This window comes from Micrasema longulum, unplaced genomic scaffold (assembly GCF_059751315.1).
Source record: "Micrasema longulum isolate JH-2025_06_02 unplaced genomic scaffold, ASM5975131v1 h1tg002732l, whole genome shotgun sequence".
Taxonomy (NCBI): Eukaryota; Metazoa; Arthropoda; class Insecta; order Trichoptera; family Brachycentridae; genus Micrasema; species Micrasema longulum.
This window is the reverse complement of record NW_028279862.1, coordinates 90744-108586: the sequence shown is the minus strand read 5'-3', so window position 1 is coordinate 108586 and position 17843 is coordinate 90744. Positions and strand designations below refer to the sequence as shown.

The window sequence follows — 17843 nt, the reverse complement described above, 5'->3', positions numbered from 1 at the left end:
AACACAATGTTACAAATAGGAAAATATGTTAACTGTGTAAAATAAAATTATTACACTATCAATCTTATGCCTAGAATGTATGTAATAAAATATATTGTACATATTATTCAAATACACACTGACATCTCAAAAAATCATACTTACATAGTGTAGGTACTATATTCACAAACCTTATGGTTTACATCAATACCATAGTCTTTATTATTTTATATACACATTATAATTACATTTATTTACAATGTTTTAACAGAAATCTCTAAGAATATTATTATTTTTATATCTAGGAACCTACGAATCAACTGTTTTTTATTAGTTAGCTTAGCTTAACAGCAGAAAAATATATATTCTCTTCTCAATTATTGTTTTGAATTTTAGTACTATTCAAAATTTACATTTATGATAAGATAGCATACAGTGATGCAAATTAGTCTATCAAAAAAGAATATTATGAATACTTCTGGAATGTGCTTATACAAATTTGAAGCAGACCCTACAAAGCATCGACAAAATGTTGAATTAACCAAGGTGTTACTGGGTCACCATTGGTGTTATAGTCACCATTTTTCAAATGTTTTGACCTTTTTGAATTGGACCGACATTTTATTTTTCTACACAACTTCAGCATGTTGCCGAGACGGATAGCGTAAAAGCATCTCCCTCGTTTTAAGTTGATACGGTGGAGATCTGATTTGTTACATCTAAGTAGAGATTCATGGGTATCCATTGTAACAGAACTGTTTAGGTTGACTGTATTTATTATATATTTCTCCTCATACCCATGAGATTCTGTGTCTCTTTGATAACTTGATTTATTGCAGTTTTGCGTAAGTGTTGCGCTTATGTTTCTTCTACGCTCAGTCACATTAATAAAGCCGTTATGATTTATTTTCTCATTAATCGATACTTCTTCTCTTTCTGCTTCCGCATTAAAATTTGCAAGTGGAGGTAAAGTACCTAAGTGTACAGGGTCTTTATTGTTTATTGATTTTTGTGTTTGAAATGTGTTAAGGTGTTTATGTGTCCCATCATTATGAATATGAGGCTTAACAATATACTCGTTTATATTCCTTGGAACAGAAGATTGATCAAGGATTGAGTGATCCAAGCAGGTTCTCCCTCGCTGTAAAAATAAAAACATTAAATTAAAACATTTTAAAATTGCCTTGGTAAAAATATACATTTACTGCCATCTATGAATCAAACATGAGACTAAAAAGAATAAGTAAAAAGCATAGATGGCACTACACATTACTTTTCAAATGAAGATTTTTATTGTTTATATTATTTTGATAATTTGATCAAAAATACATAAAAATTAAATTATTTAGAATAAAAATATTTTTCAAGCTATCTTGTATATTAAAAGATAAAATATAAAAGATTTTACCAAGTTCGACTGAGAGTCTTCTTGTGATAATGGCTGCTGCGGTGAATAAAAATTAGCACGACTGCTAAGTTCTTGTCGAAGTTTCCATTGATGAAGATAAACATCTCTAGCATAGTGGATTGCTCCACCCCATCTTTTACCGACATGCCATCTTAAAAGAAAAATAAAATATTATAGTTGGTAAGTATTCAAAATTAAAATAAAAACATTGCTTGATATTTGAAATGTATATAATAGAACATGACATAAAGCGATACCTTGTTATAAGTTGAAGAATTCTTGATCTTTGTCCAAAGGATCTTAATAAGAGACAGGCGCCCCTCAAAGAAATAATGTCTCCTTTATCATGAGTTGTCTTCTTTTCACTGATGCCCAATGCTATTAAATACATTTTTAATGATCCCATACGAAACGCTGCAAACAAAAATGGAAAAAAACATCACTATTTACATTGCAAACAATTGTAATATTTTAAACTAAGAACTTCTTATTGGTTAATATTTACCATTGTTTTCCAGCCACTGGGCAAATCTGACATAATGCTCCCATTTATTTGGTTCCAGGGAAATAACTTGCTTCAATAATGGACCTTTTAGAACTTCTGACTTCAGATTGACTAATTCCAAATAAGCCAGTACAAATTTTGGGTCCAATTTTACGCATCGTTCTAGCATGTGAAGGGATTCTTCTGTTCGATTGTCACTTCTAAAATAAAAACCAAACATTTATGCATAGTAAATTGATTCTTGCTGAAACTTGTTTAAACATTAAACATAATACATTTTATTTTACCTGTAGAGTTTTCCTAGGTTGTAGTGAGCATTAACATGGTCTCTTGAATACTTAATGGCTGCTAAAAAATGCCCCTCAGCCTTAGAAGTTTCAACTATCAATGTCCCAAGGTTATTGTGGGCACTCGCATAACTTGGCCAGAGCCTAAAAAAAAATATACGAGTACATGAATATGTTATTGGCATGTTGAAATATTAGGATAAAATGTACAATTAATTTGAATACTTAGTAACAAGTATCTAGATTGTTTTATGTTACCACAAAACTCTGACGATGAATAATAAGAATGATGAATTAATACATTTTTATATGCATATTTAAATACAGGTATATTATTTTTATGAATTAAATATGTTTTTCTGTATTTCAAATATGTTAATACATCAAATACATAAAATGTTAGGTACACAAATAAACCATCAAGCCATTTCTCCGTAGGGGTAGGCAGTTTTCTACATCTATCAACATTTGCATTGTAAATCTTTTTAGCCGTTCTTTCGCTGTCCATTAGTTATACATGTGCAAATCAACACAGCACTCTTTTCTTGTTTTTTTTTATAATGCTAGTCTAAGCCTTACATAATGCATGTGTCTCGATATTTGTACACCTTTCATACATTGTTCTACCACACATTTGCCTGAGAGATCGCATTTAAACAGCACTCTACCTACTTTCATCTTTGTTTTTCCAATTCCATACTTTACTCTCATACATAATGGTCGGCACCCGAACTCGATTATGAACCGCTAGTTTTGCCTCTTGCGACAAATATTTGTTTGCTAAGGTAGATTAAAGTGCACTGTTCACTCTGTTCCTTTAAATGTTTTTTAAAGGAACAGGGTGAAGAGTAATTATCTTTTTTCCTAGATAAACAAATTCTTCTACCTGATTCAGTATATTCACACTGATCTCACATTTAGTTATACTTTCATCCCTTTCAAAAACCATCACATTTGTTTTATCAACATTTATTAGTAAATCGTTTTCTTCGCTTATTAGGTACTACTATAAAATAATGGGTGATTGTGAAACAAACAATGAAAAATAATACACAATACACAGAAATATTCAAACAATGAAAAAAAGGCACTACTTATTTTTCATCAATTGCAATAAATCTAATAAAATAAACACTAATAAATCTAATAAAAGTAAAACAAGGCAAGTATTAATCTTTTTTGTGTACTAATGGTTTTTGTGCATGGAAACATTTTAAATTATAATAAAATTTAAAGTTGTCTATAAATATGGACTAAATAGAAAAATTTAACCATAGTTGAATTTTTTAACTGAGGACTTTATTTAAAACTGTAGGGTTATTTCTGATAGAATTTAACGATGATATTTGTTTTAAAAAAAACTATCTCAAAGTGAATAAACATACAAATAAAATACATTGGTTAAAATTTGGGGTTCGCTCCTTTGTTCCATTAAAGCCAATAAATTAAAAATTTAATAAGTAAACTATAATAAACTTGTTTTATCACCTTAGGGCTTCATTGTAGTGCGTTACTGCAACTTCAGGTTGGTTGGAGTCCCGAAGAAAGTTGGCAAAATTGTAGTGCATTTTAGCATTATGGGGAAGTGCTGCCATACCAGATCTAAAAATAGAAATTAGTATTACATACTCACATATTAAATCAAATAAAGTTTTATGCGTTCTTGAGGATTGATTTATAATGATTTATTTGTCGCAAATCTGGTTGCTGGTTCAATGGTCACGGATTCCAGATTAGTGGTTTTTTTCTGCTCTATCCCAATTTGTTTCTAAAACCCACAAAAAGGTTTCATCATCATACCCCTGTCCACACCTGATGGTGCATAGGGTACTGCAATAGTATACTAAATACAGCATATATTGATCATCTATTACACGAAGGCAGAGTGATCAACCTTATACTTTAGGTCAAGAACATGAAACATTACAGTGAGAACGGTGGTTCTAAACAATATTTCACATCGACTTTCTCAGTAATGGAACTAGGGCCCTGATAAAAATGGGAAGTTAACAGAGTTATCTTTGACTGTCTACAAAGAAAAACCGATATTTGTGTATGAAAATGAGTATATTTGAATTAATATTTCAAGTATCTTCGTAGGTAACCTAAAATTGAACATGTTTAGAAGAAAACATTGTATTCATATTCTGCTTTTCATAGAGAAAACTTAATTTTATTTTGTTTTTAAAATTGAAGATAAATGTTAACTTCCCATTGTATTCGGGGCCCTGAGGCCTCAAGCATAATAGGCGAAATGCGCCAACCACTACACTATGACTATGAGGCAGACTTATCTCCACTCAATTTCCTTATTTTGGATTTTTACCAGAGAGTAGTCATCGAGTCAAAAACACTTGTCTAGGATTCTGGTTCTATTTCATAAACAGAACTGTATTTTTAATCTGCTTGGACAGAGAGAAAAAAGCTATACATGGACCTAAATATTAGAGAAAGGGTCCATAACCATACGTTTTATAAACTGGAAGTGGTTGAACCCACCTTTTCCCATTTATTAATATATGGCACTCTTGACACTATTACCAGTTCAAAGTTCAAACACCCTATGTACATTGTACATAGATACCTTGCTAAAATTTTAATACAATTATCTTAGTTCCACAATATGTTTGTGGGTTACGGCTTACGTCACATCTGCGGTGACTGTCTCAATCGTTAAAATATATTTATAAAAGGAACAAAAATAATAAAGAATGAAAATAATATTTAAGAAGTACCACATTTACTGTAGTCCCTAATTTAGAAGTTTAATATATGTTAGGTATAGATAAAAATAAACAATTGGGTAAATATTAGTTTGTGGTAGTCTATATAGTAAAACTAAATAAATAAAGAATTGCATAGTAGCAACTTTCATGTAAATTGTCTTCTTCTTCTTCAGCCATCTGTCCTCCACTGCTGGCGTCTTTCATATTCTTCCATTTTTCGCGGTCGGTTGCTACTTGCATACAATTTTTACCCCCTACAGCCGCTTTGTCGTCAGACCATCTTTTTTGAGGTCTTCCGACGCCTCGCTTATTCTCCCAAGGTCTCCATCTTAAAATTTTAGGGGTCCATCTTGGAGAGGCTTGTCTCGCAACGTATCCTGTCCATTGCCACTTCAGTCCTTAATTTCTTATTTTATCTCTTAGGCCTTTACCAAGCATGAATCTTTCCATGGATCGCTGTATGCATTTGAGCTTTTCTACATTTCTTTGTGTGAGGGCCATGGTCTTTAATGCATATGTAGTCACTGGCAGTATACATGATTCGTAAGTTTTTCTTTTTAGACAAATCTTTTTTTTTTTCAGGTATGTGCCTTAGTTTTTCAAAAGCTGCCCAACTCATTCCCATTCGTCTCGGCAGTTCCTTTGTTTGGTTTTCTTTGTTTTTCCCAGTTTTATCTTATGTCCAAGATATATATATATTCATCTACCATTTCAGGGTTTTTATTGTTAAGAGTGATGATTTTGTTTTCTGGACTTATATTTTTTGTTTTTGAAATGTTCATATTCAGACCAATTTTACTAGAAGCCCCATGTAATTCATTAATCATTAGACTCAATTCATCGATGCTTTCACTTATAACTATTATGTCATCAGCAAATCCTTAAATTATCACCTTAGTGACTCAGATATGTGCCATCTATCTTCAGCCCCTTGTTATCCCAGTTGAGGGTTTTAAATATATCTTCTAGGGCTAACGTAAATAGCTTTCGTGAAATTGTGTCACCTTGTCGCACACCTTGTTGTATTTTTATTTTTTCAGTCTTAGTGTCGTCATCAAATTTAACAGTCATTGTTGCATTTTCATATATTTTCATATTAGTTGTATATATCTAGAGTCTATTCTTGCATTTTGAAGTGCCTCGATTATTGCCCATTTTTCACCTTTTTTTTATTTTTTATATGGGAGTTGCTTTATTATTTACCTTGCTTATAATATACAAGGTTTATATTTCAAAAAGTGGATTTTTCTGCTATTAAATATCTTAAAATTTATCTAAACTATTGGGATCAGGAGGGATATATTAATGTGGGCTAATCAGGAACTTTTCAGCATTTGCTCACGTGGAGAGGAAACCACTTAAAACTCTTCAGGAGAAGCCGGCCTGTTGGCAGTAGTCAACAGGCCTTCCGTTCCACTAGAGGAGTGTTCGGCATTTTGTTCCCTACTTTGGTTTATTTTACCAATTTCCTGCGCTATATTTATCATGTATGATACTACCTCTCGTGTGAGTTCTTTATTACCTATCACCGATGGGATGTCGCAAAGATCTTCACCCAGGCCTCTGCATCGCGCCGCCCATTTTTCAACTGAATCAAATGCTTTTTGGTAATCTTATATTGTAAGTAATATTACATTGAATTGAAATTGTTTGTTACTCGCATATGCGAGTAACAAACTATTTCTATTTATATAACTATTTATTCAGTTTATCTGTTTTCCAGTAATACTTCAAAAACGCGCATTTACAATAAAACATTTTTACATACATTTATGAAATACATTGGAAGTAAAATTATTTTGAAATCAAATAAAGTATTTCCGTTTTCAAAACAATTAAATTATGGTGGTATCTGAAATCGGAGATGTAAAATACTTGGATAAATTTCCGTTGCTATACGGGCAATGTCACACATTTGATTAATTACATCGAATTAATTGCTGGCAACCTTAGAAAAATGAGGTATCTATATACACCGCAAGACAAAAAAAATTACGAGTTTACCTGCTACCGCGTCCCTTGACTTTACTGAACCCTTTTTCTAAGAAATCCTTTATCGATACCTCTTTCTTTTGTTTAATAAATTAAGGACACTATGTGTCACCTTTCTACAATATTTACATTTTAAAATGTCTCAACAGTCTTGTTTTACCCGCGTTTGAGTGAACATAACACAACAATCATGGAAAGTGCAAAGCAAATGTCGATTGCGATAAAATCCAAAATAATCACATTGTCGCAAGAAAACATATCTAATTGTGAAATATCTCGTTGAGTTGGGTATTCAGAAGGTGCAGTGAGGTTTTTATTTAAAAAAATCCAAGAAACTGGATCCATAGAACGGAAAAAAGGAAGCGGACGGGGGCGCGTGACATCTGCCCGAGATGATCGCTTAATAAAAAAAATTGTTATGCGCGATCGATTTTTAACGGCACCTGAAATACACGCAGAGGTGCAGTCTACCAGCACATCAACATTTTCAGTAAAAACAGTGTCCAGGCGGCTGTTGGAGCATGGTTTCCAAGCACGGAGTCCCGCAAAGAAACCATTACTCACGGACAAAATGAAGAAGGCTAGACTGGATTGGGCGAAAGAGCACCAGAATTGGACCTTGGAGGATTGGCAAAATGTTGTTTTCTCTGATGAATCAAAATTCAACCTTTTTGGTCCAGACGGCAGAAAGATAGTTCGACGAAAACGTGGGGAAAGATATCATCCGTCGTGCGTCACTCGAACCGTTAAACATTCACCCTACGTGATGATTTGGGGGTGCATGACAGCATACGGTTTAGGACCTCTAAATTTTGTACAGGGTACGATGAATGCCATTCAGTACAAAAAAGTGTTAAAAAAACATATTATTCCAACAATCGAGGACATTACGCAGTATACCGCGGACCCAATTTTTCAGGACGATTCTGCGCCGTGCCATAGAGCCCGCACTGTGAGTACAAATATATATATTTTTAAATGCATTTTGTGACCACATGATAAATAATTTATTGTTTTTTTATAGATCAATGAATTCAAGGAGAAAATTGGCTTAAAATCGTTGACGTGGCCCGGGAATAGCCCTGATTTGAACCCAATAGAAAATTTATGGGCGATTATGAAAAAAAAAGTCGGGAAAAAAAAATCAAAAAACATTGAGGAATTAAAAAAAAACTTAATTCAAGTTTGGGAAGAAGAAATAACATCAGAAATTTTAGATTCGCTTTACGCTTCTCTAAATAATAGAATTTTACATGTTATAAAAAATAAAGGTGAATTCACTAAGTACTAAATATTTTTAAATGTTATAAATATGTTTAAATGTAAAATACTTTAATTTAAAATAAAGCGATAAGAACCTACTTCTTAAATATGAATTAAAAAATAACATGTCTTTTATTATTCCATCACAAACACTCGACCATAAATGAACCGTTATGGGTCTCTAAGGTTCGGGTAATCTGATACCTGATATATAATGGCAATTTCTAAGTACAATTCATGAGTAAGATTTTTTATTTTAACCTTGAAATAACGAGTAGTCATCACATATGTCAAACAATATAAAAAAAACTAATTAAATATCAAGAATAATTCATTATATGTCAATTTTAGTTTTTTTTGAGAACTCGTAAATTTATTTGTCTTGCGGTGTATTTGTTTGTTATTGGAATGATTTGTTTACCTGAGAAGGGTTTCTCTGGAACTCCAGTCCCTGTTTCGTTGCCACGTGCGGGCGGCCCCGCTGTAGAGCAGCACAAGCAGCGCCGACCACACCACAAGTCGCGCCACTCGGCCGCGCTTCCATATCGCTCGTGCGCCCGCGGTCACAACTAACACTCCGCCGACACTGCGAAATTACAACATAATAAAACACCTTTACTATGAACAGAACAAATACTTCCATGTTTTTTAACATTACTGATTTTTGCTAAGTATTTATTTATAGTTAGATATTTAGGTATTTACTACAGCAATTCATATTTAGTTATATTTACAGCAGGTTTAATGAGAAATGATGCCGTGCTTCTTGCTAACAACAAAGAGGAACTGCAATAATTCTCGGTAGCAAAAGTCTACGATATATGCGAGGGAAGCGATTTGTTCATGAATGTCGATAAATTGAATGTAGTGGTTTTTAAAAGAAATGAAAATATGACTAAATGTGAATCACTGCGAATGGGGTTAATACTAAAACAAGTAGAGGCATTTGTGTATCTGAGAAGTATGTTTACTAGGGTTGGAATGACTGAGAAATATATTGTTTGTTTCATTTCATTTTCTTTTTTTTTGCACCACAACAGGCCAGGAGGCCCAATTACAGTGGTGAATTACATTACAGAACAACCAGGCTTATGAAAAATCACATTTTTAATTTTTGTGTTCTCACCGGGAATCGAACCCGGAACCTTCCGTGCGTGAGTCAAGCGTCTTGACCACTACACCACGGAGGCCGCCGCATATATTAAAAGGAAGGTGAGTGCCGGGAACAGAGTTAGCGGTGCACTTAAATCAACCTTGGCAAATAAATGTTTGTCGCAAGAGGCAACATTAGCAGTTCAAAATGGAGTCCTGGTTCCGAGCCTGATGTATGGGAACGAAGTATGGACTTGGAAAAACCGAGATGAAAGTAGGATGAATGCTGTCGAAATGCGATCTCTCAGGGGGATGTGTGGTAAAACTATGTACGATAGATACACAACTGTTGAGATCCGTACATTTTGCAAGGCGGAGGTAAGCATTATCGACAAAATCAAGAAAGGAGCTCTGCGTTTGGACATGTAGAGCGAATGGACAGAAAAAAATGGTTAAAAATATTTACAATGCGAATGTTGATGGATGCAGGAATAGATGAAGACCGAGAAAGACATTGCACGATCAAATCTAACAAATACTTGAAGATGGATATGTTAAAAGTCGGAAAAATCGGCGCGCGTGTATGAGAAGATGTATGAATGTAGAGGAAGCGAGATCTGTATGCAAATATAGAGTGATGTGGCGTTCTATTCTCTCTGCCTACCCTTACGGCGAAACAGCGTGATGGCTAGTTTTTGTTGTTGTTAATGAGTGGTAAAAATATTTGTTGTTTTTTTGCCGGTTAGTCATAAAAACTCCCTATCTAGGGATAGTTTTCCTGTTCCTTAGATCTTAATAGTAAATATATATTTTTAAAATTCGTAATTTTTATCATAAATATCATCACCTTCAAAAATCATTTTTTTAAATTAATATTCGAAAGAAAATTAAATCAATAAATTGGATAAACCGTTATAAATTTGAATAAAATTGTACAGGAATAAATTAGATAAATGGTTCATTCATATCATATCAAAATTCAAACTTAAAGTTAAGACACACGTGTTGAACTATTTATAAATTAGGTTTATGTTTATATTATTATTCTTATTATTATTTAAAGAGCACACATAAGAATATGCTTATGTGTGCTCTACTTCTAGATTTAATAATAAATATATCACTAATACCTAAATCCTAAGTCACCATCATTTTAATGATTATAGTTTTATAGTAGTTTTAACTAGAAATCAACTCACGTCCTTCTATATCGAACAACAATTTCTCCGACTCCCCCGACCAAAACACAGTGGAAATGTGACCAACACCTTCCTCAGCCCGTCAATTATTGGTAATACAGGCCAGACATGAATTATAGCGTCAGGAAATGTAAATCACAAAGACTGACAGCGATGTATCTACTCATGTCAGCAGGATAGAAAGATTTTTGAATACATCTTCTTCTTCGCAGTCTCAATCCTGGGGATTGGTTTGCAGCAAAGTCCTGCATCTCGTCCTCCATTGGTCTCTATTTTTTGCAGCCCTCTTCAGCTCGACATATGAGGCGCAGTTTAAATCTTCGCACACTTGCTCCAAATATTCCTTCTTGCTCCAGATATAGTTAATCTATTTAGTGACTTTTTCAAGAGTGTCTATGATGATACAACTAATAATAATACCAACAATACTAACTATGTAACCAACTTAAGCAGTAATATAAATATACAATTATCTCATATTCAAATCGAGATGATTGACATAAGAAACAGTATTCAAAAACTAGTTTCTAAGTGTAGTTATGGTCCTGACAAAATACCTACAATACTGTTAAAAAAGTGTGTTGACTTCCTTGCATATCCCTTGTATATAATCTACAATAAGTCTCTATGTGAGGGACATTTTCCCCAGTATTGGAAGTCTGCTTTCTTAACACCTATACATAAAAGTGGGGATAAATGTGATGTCACAAATTATAGACCGATTTGTATACAATCTGCAATACCAAAGCTCTTCGAAAAAATAATTTTGCAAAAAATGTCTTCAATTGTCAATCAAATAATAATTCCAAATCAACACGGTTTTATGCCTTCAAAATCAACACTGACTAATCTTATAATATATGAAAATGTTATTATGAACTCTTTTAATTTACGTAAACAAGTGGATTCAGTGTATACAGATTTCTCTAAAGCGTTTGATAAGGTGAACCATAGAATCATGATCGATAAGTTATCCAAGTTGGGTTTCTGTGGATCGATTTTAAAATGGTTTCAGAGTTACCTAACTGGTAGATCATTGGCAGTAAAAATTTGTGACACCACATCCAGTACCATTGAGGCGACTAGTGGAGTCCCGCAAGGATCCCATTTGGGTCCGATACTTTTTAACATTTTTATCAACGATATTGTTGACATATTTAATGGTGTCGAAGTTTTGTTGTTTGCTGACGACATGAAATTTTTTAGAGTAATTAACACTATTGATGATTGTATTACTATCCAACATAACTTAAATAAACTATTTTCGTGGTGCTCAACAAATAAACTCCAACTAAATGTAAAGAAATGCCAAATCATGAGATTTCACAGGACTAAGATTCCAATAATGTTTAATTATTCTATTGGCAATTCTGAACTTGTATCTGTTTCCGAAATACGTGATTTAGGTGTTATTTTCGATACCAAATTATCATTTATTGGTCACATTAATAGCATTAGTAATAGATCTCTAAGAATGTTGGGTTTCATTATCAGAACCACTAAATATTTCAAAGATATTGGTGCACTAAAAATAATGTACACGTCACTTGTAAGAAGCATTTTGGAGTACAACTCTACAATCTGGGCTCCTCATTATTCTAGGCACTAATATTGTATTGAAAAGGTCCAAAATAAGTTTTTACGATTTATAAATTTTAAATTAGGTGTTGGTATTGAATTTTTAAATTATGATTTGTTACTGTTTATTTTGAAATTATTAAGACTAAGTGACAGGAGAGTTATAACTGATTTATTAAATTTATATAAAATAATCCATTCCATGTTTGACACCCCTGCACTTTTATCACTAATTAGTTTTAATGTACCAAAAAGGACAACTCGGCAAACCTACCAATACTGTGGCAACAATACTTCGACATCATATGGTAATAATGCAGTCATCAATAGACTTCACTCTTTAGGCAATAAGTACCAGGACATTGGTGACTCATTTCACATGAAATTTATTACATATAGAACGGCTCTTCTTCTTTATTTTATTGGTAATAATTCTAGGTAACTATTTGTTACTTTTGTCAAAAATTTGTTTTAAACTTCTTTATTAGTGTTTTTTTTTTCTTTTTTCGTTTCTTTTCTTAATTAATTTATAAGTAAAAAATATTTCTCTTTATCATTTTTTTTTACATCATTATATATTTTTATACATAAACATATACTATTTACCTAAATATTAGTTTTCAATAATAATACATATATATATATATGTATATATATAATGTTATTCAAAATTGACTTCTTAGTTATTTTTTTAGCTGGTTTAAAGTATTTCTAATACCAAATTATCTTTTTTTATCGATAATTCTATAACTGGTAATATTTTATTCTTTCATATAGTTCATATTTCTTAGACTTTCTAAATTAATAATATTGTTTTAAATGCTCTGTATTACTTATAATTATGCTTTCATGTATGTATATTTAATTGTATTTGTAACTAATATGTAAAAGGCACTAAGTGCCGTTTATTTCAATAAAATAAAATAAAAATATTCCCGTCGGGGGCGCCCTCTATAATTTGTCCCCTCAGCCATTCCCTCTATGATGTCGTGCAGGAGACCCCCATGGCGCATAATGTGGCCGATCTATCGGGCTCGCCTCTTTGAGATGGTTTTGATTAGGTGCCTACCTTCTTTGATTCTGTTGAGAACCTCGTCATTAGTGATGTGGTCTCTCCAGCAAATTCCTAATATTTTTCTATAGCACCACATCTCGAAGGCTTCTAGTCTTTTTTTATCTCTTTCGGTAAGGCACCATGTCTCACAAACGTACATCAATATGCTCCATACATATGTCTTGGCAAGTTGCTTGCGGAGTTTTAGATTGATATTATTTGACTAAAAAATCTTCGATTTTTTGTTAAACGCAAGCCTCGCCCGGTGTATGCGGCAGTCGACTTCTCTTTTTGTTCTCCCATCCCAGGTGATCCTGCTTCCAAGGTACACAAACTCTTTTGCGTTTTTCAGAGTTGCTCCTGACATTGCTATATTCATTCGTTGCTCATTACGGGCCACAGCCATTACTTTGGTTTTGCCCCTGTTTATTTTTATATTATATAATAACATAAAAATACCATATTAATTAACTTTGTGGTTTTCGATAAAATAAATTTGTCCTTAAATTATTGATCAAAATTATTAAAATGACTGTTTAAAAAGTTTATTGGGGGTAATTAAAGTTCTAAGTGTGAAATCGACTCGATGGCAAAAACCTGAAAAAGGAAATCAAATGGAGATAAGACCGCCTCGAAGTATAGTGGTTGGAGTACCATGCTTGAGGTCCCCAGTTCGACTCCTGGCAGGGTGGACGTGAAATATTGATTTTAAAGGTTCTACACTGCAATGTTTCATAGTTCCTCGATTGGTGCATGAAGCGTAAAACTGATCACAAAAAAGATCCATTGGAGTGCCAATTTTCAAATATTTATCACTGTATTTATCAAATAACAGATTTTCGAATGAAGATATTTTAAAGGACTCAAATGCCTTTATAGCCGTAAGGAAATATCAAAAAGGATTTGAAATAAACGAAATTTCACGAAATCAACTAAATGAGCACTAAAAATTCAATCGTCCCACCGGAGAACATAATTTATTCTTTTATTATTTTCTTAGTGGCTGTTTACTTAGGGTGGAGGCATGATCATGAATTTATTTATGAGATGATTTGAATTCATCCTGAAGCTTAAATATAATTTCTAGAAGCATTACAATAATGGTAATGTCAAATTCCGTAAACGGTATGTTTTATATTATAGAGCATATCACTGGCATGTTTTACATTTTAAGATAAACAACCAAATCAAATAACGTTTGCAAATACGTGCCTTATACATAATATGTTTTGATTATTATCTTAAAAATGAAAAAAAAAATAAAATTATTATTTGTTTAAAGATTTTTGATTTATTTTACGTTTAAAAATGATCTTATTCTGAAAGATATTTTTTCATAATACTGAAAATTTGTTTTCAAGTTACAGCAATCGAAATATGAGGAAGCTCAGTGGATTTTATATATTTGTTAATAGACTATCAAACTAAGCCAATTAAAAAAATAAATACATATTTATGATTCGTATTATCAGCGCTATCATTTTTTAAAGTTTTCTAATTTTGAAATTACTCCGCGTGCGTCGTCAGAAGTGCTCTTCGGTGAGTTCTGCTGATGGGTAAATTGGAACTTCTAGTAAACCGGAAATAAAAACCAGTAGTGCCATAAGGAGCTCTGAGTATGGTAGGTAATTAGAATCGTCATTTTTTGCGACACGTTTTATGTAAGTAAATATTTTGTTGGAGAACAGTCAGAGCTAGCGACGGTAGATGTATTTTATGCGAAACTCGTTTCATAACCAATTTTCATCATCATCATTCCATTTATGCACAGTTGCACACTCCTGTGCACTCAGCATTGGTAAACCAAATGTAGTGTATTTCGATCATCTGATACAAGAAGGAAAGGTGATCAGACTGATCAGTCTAACGCGTTAGGTGCTTGACCTGGAACAATTGAATATTGCGATTAAAATCACTTTTCGCGTCTACCCTGCCAGGAATCGAACTCAGGATCTCAAAAATGGCAGGCGAACGTGCACGTATAATATGGAAAATATGTTTTCAAAATAAAACAACAAAAAAAAAGTTTAATTAATAAAGAGTTTAACTATAAATTAATGACAGTAAAAAAATATATCCGTAAATCTAAAATAAACAGTAAATTTATTACGCAGTATTAAAAATATATTAAAAGGGTTTTTGTTATGTTGATAAGACTTTGTGTTTGATATTAATAACTCTAATAATAAGGATTTTAAAGCTTCAAATATCTTAAGTGGCTGAATAAAAATATATTTTATGAATAAACCAACATAAGCCACTCTGAAAAGTATACGAAACATTTGATGGAAGCGAACCAGTGCCGTATCAGGTTCCTTATTCCAGTTTAATATTGCACGGGCCCAGAAAGCAACTTGAAAGGACTCGCTTCCAGTATGGAGGCATATTATTATGGCTCCAAAAGCACAAACCTTTTCATCTTGCCAACTCGTGAAATGACAATGTATCTTTTATAGAAAATATTTCATTTTCTTCTTATACAAAGGGACAATAAAAATGCTAAACTTATGCTACAAATAATAGCCATGTAATAACGTTGGGATTGAAAAAAAGGAATACGTCGGATGGACGTAATATTTATACAAGATTTGAAATTTCAATATCCGAAAATAAACAATATCACGTAACGTTAAAATAATTAAAATTTTCTTATAATCGTTAAAATAAAACAATACCCTTTGCATGATTTTCTGATATTATATTATAATGTTGGCCTCCTTGGTATACTGGTTAAGACGCTTGACTCACGCACGGAAGGTTCCTGGTTCGATTCAATGGGATCACCTGTGCCAAGAACACCTCACAACGTACTTTTCATTTAAAAAAATAAACTATACTCCATTTTCTGAAGTTTACAGACAAGTAGAGATTTCAAGATTGGTTTGGCCGAATGACACAATCCATTTTACTGCTATCCTTCTCCACCATCCATTTTTTATAGCCCAGTTGAACATTTTCTCGTTATTTATAATGTACAGTGGAAGTAGGTAACAGATTTTAATTGCGTAATAATCAAAGTCTCTTTGACCAAAAGTTTGAATTTTTTTCGGTTTTCTCTGTGTCGAGGATCTTGTGATTGTAAGGATCGGCACGAGGTGTACTGTATTAAGAGTTTATGATAAATTAATAAAGTAATTATTGCCTTAACGAGAACATATAAATACTCATAAAAGTATAAATAAATGCTAATCGCGAATGTTGCGAAATGCAAATATCTTTCAGACAAGGATGAATTAATTTTAATGGTTGCTGAATATTTCAGTAGACACTTTTATAATTCTCGGGTAATTATTCAACAAAAGAATATTTTTAACGTCATTAAAAGATCTGGTTTCTAGAAACAAAGGAAACACTTTCAAAGGGTAATAAAAGATACTCGCTTTTTGAACAGCGACAAAAAGGTTTTTTTTCTTATCGTGGGTTTTAGCTTTTAGCCATGTAATGTAAATAATATTTATTTTGGTTTGTGTAGATACTTAATTTGTAGTTTTGATTTTTTAAGCACTAGTTTTGGGGAACATCATTATACAATCAATAGATTAAAAAAATATTTTATTTTTAATAGACCACCTGTTTTTTTAAAATTTAATAACAAACTAGTTTCGGAAACACATTGCCTTCTTCGGGGTTTAATACAAACTAACATAATAAATGTATAAAATGTGCACAGTTAGGTTTGAGTAGGTGAGACTTAAAAAAAATATACTAAATAATACAAAACAAAAAACTGATAAATAAGATAAATCAGGCATTTACAAGGTAACTTTTCATGACTGCAATTCATTTTAAATTGGAAAAACATTCCGAACAAGAGTCAAAGAGCATGCATGAAATGCATTAAAAATAGTTATTTTCCGTTGTTTGAAGAACTTATCCCTAGCAAATAATCAATCATTTAACTTCGCAAATGGTATCGAAATTTTACACATAAACAAAAAAGGAAGTGCACTTAACAATTTAGAAGTATGAGAAATTGGAAAGGCAGTAAAAAGTAGTTAAAATATTATGAATAATCAAATAAATGTAAGCAATCGTTCTATTTTAAATATATTCCTTCTTCCTAAACCCGGAGATAGCCCCCCTCTATCCTTCTTTAGCCACACCCACTGAATCATCACTGTGTACATTTTTACATGATATATTACGCTAGTTTTTTATTGAGCCAGAAGAAGGCAATGTGTTGCCGAAACTGGTGAGATATAAAAATACAAAATAAAGTGGGGAAAAAAAATAAATATATATTGCTACTTTATTCATTTAAATACGGTGACAATAATAAATGAAGAACATGGGTAAATAAATGTCCACTTTTAATAACAATATTTTCTAGACAACTTTTTTAAATTCTGGATATATTGTTGACTAGAACTATTGTTCGAAGTGAGGTACAATAACTGGTATATTTTGTACGTATAAAGCTGACGACATTAAATTATTGTTTGAAACAAAAAATAATATACAGTGACAGCAAAAAGTAAAGCGTTAAATGGGTTAAGCAATGTGTGTGAGTTTTTATTAAATAATAGGCATCGGCTGATCTATGGTTGTCGGTCTCAGGACCTCTCATCCTTCTTTATGCTCATTGGGATAATTTTTTGAAATTTATTTCATCGCGTTGTGAATGTTTACAATATATTTGAACATTGAACATAAGTGCTTTTGTCGGAATATTAAATATTTTTGTCACAATACTTAAATTATACGAATATATACAGAAGCTTCTTTTAGGTATTGAAAATCGTTTAAATACTTTTATATTT

General features: G+C 32.3%; 1 protein-coding gene across 1 annotated transcript in view; it reads right to left on the bottom strand.

The window, feature by feature from the left end:
• Positions 1-292: 292 nt before the first annotated feature.
• The window catches only part of LOC148271680 (protein O-mannosyl-transferase TMTC1-like), an 82319-nt gene continuing 64768 nt past the window's right edge, over positions 293-17843 (bottom strand). The window contains exons 7-13 of the mRNA XM_088241057.1: positions 8582-8746; positions 3668-3781; positions 2180-2323; positions 1893-2092; positions 1645-1801; positions 1388-1538; positions 293-1120 (exon numbers count right to left, since the gene is read on the bottom strand). Of these exons, the coding sequence (XP_088097183.1) occupies positions 491-1120; positions 1388-1538; positions 1645-1801; positions 1893-2092; positions 2180-2323; positions 3668-3781; positions 8582-8746 (1561 nt within the window). The 3' untranslated portion in view covers positions 293-490. The remainder of the gene's footprint in view (positions 1121-1387; positions 1539-1644; positions 1802-1892; positions 2093-2179; positions 2324-3667; positions 3782-8581; positions 8747-17843) is intronic.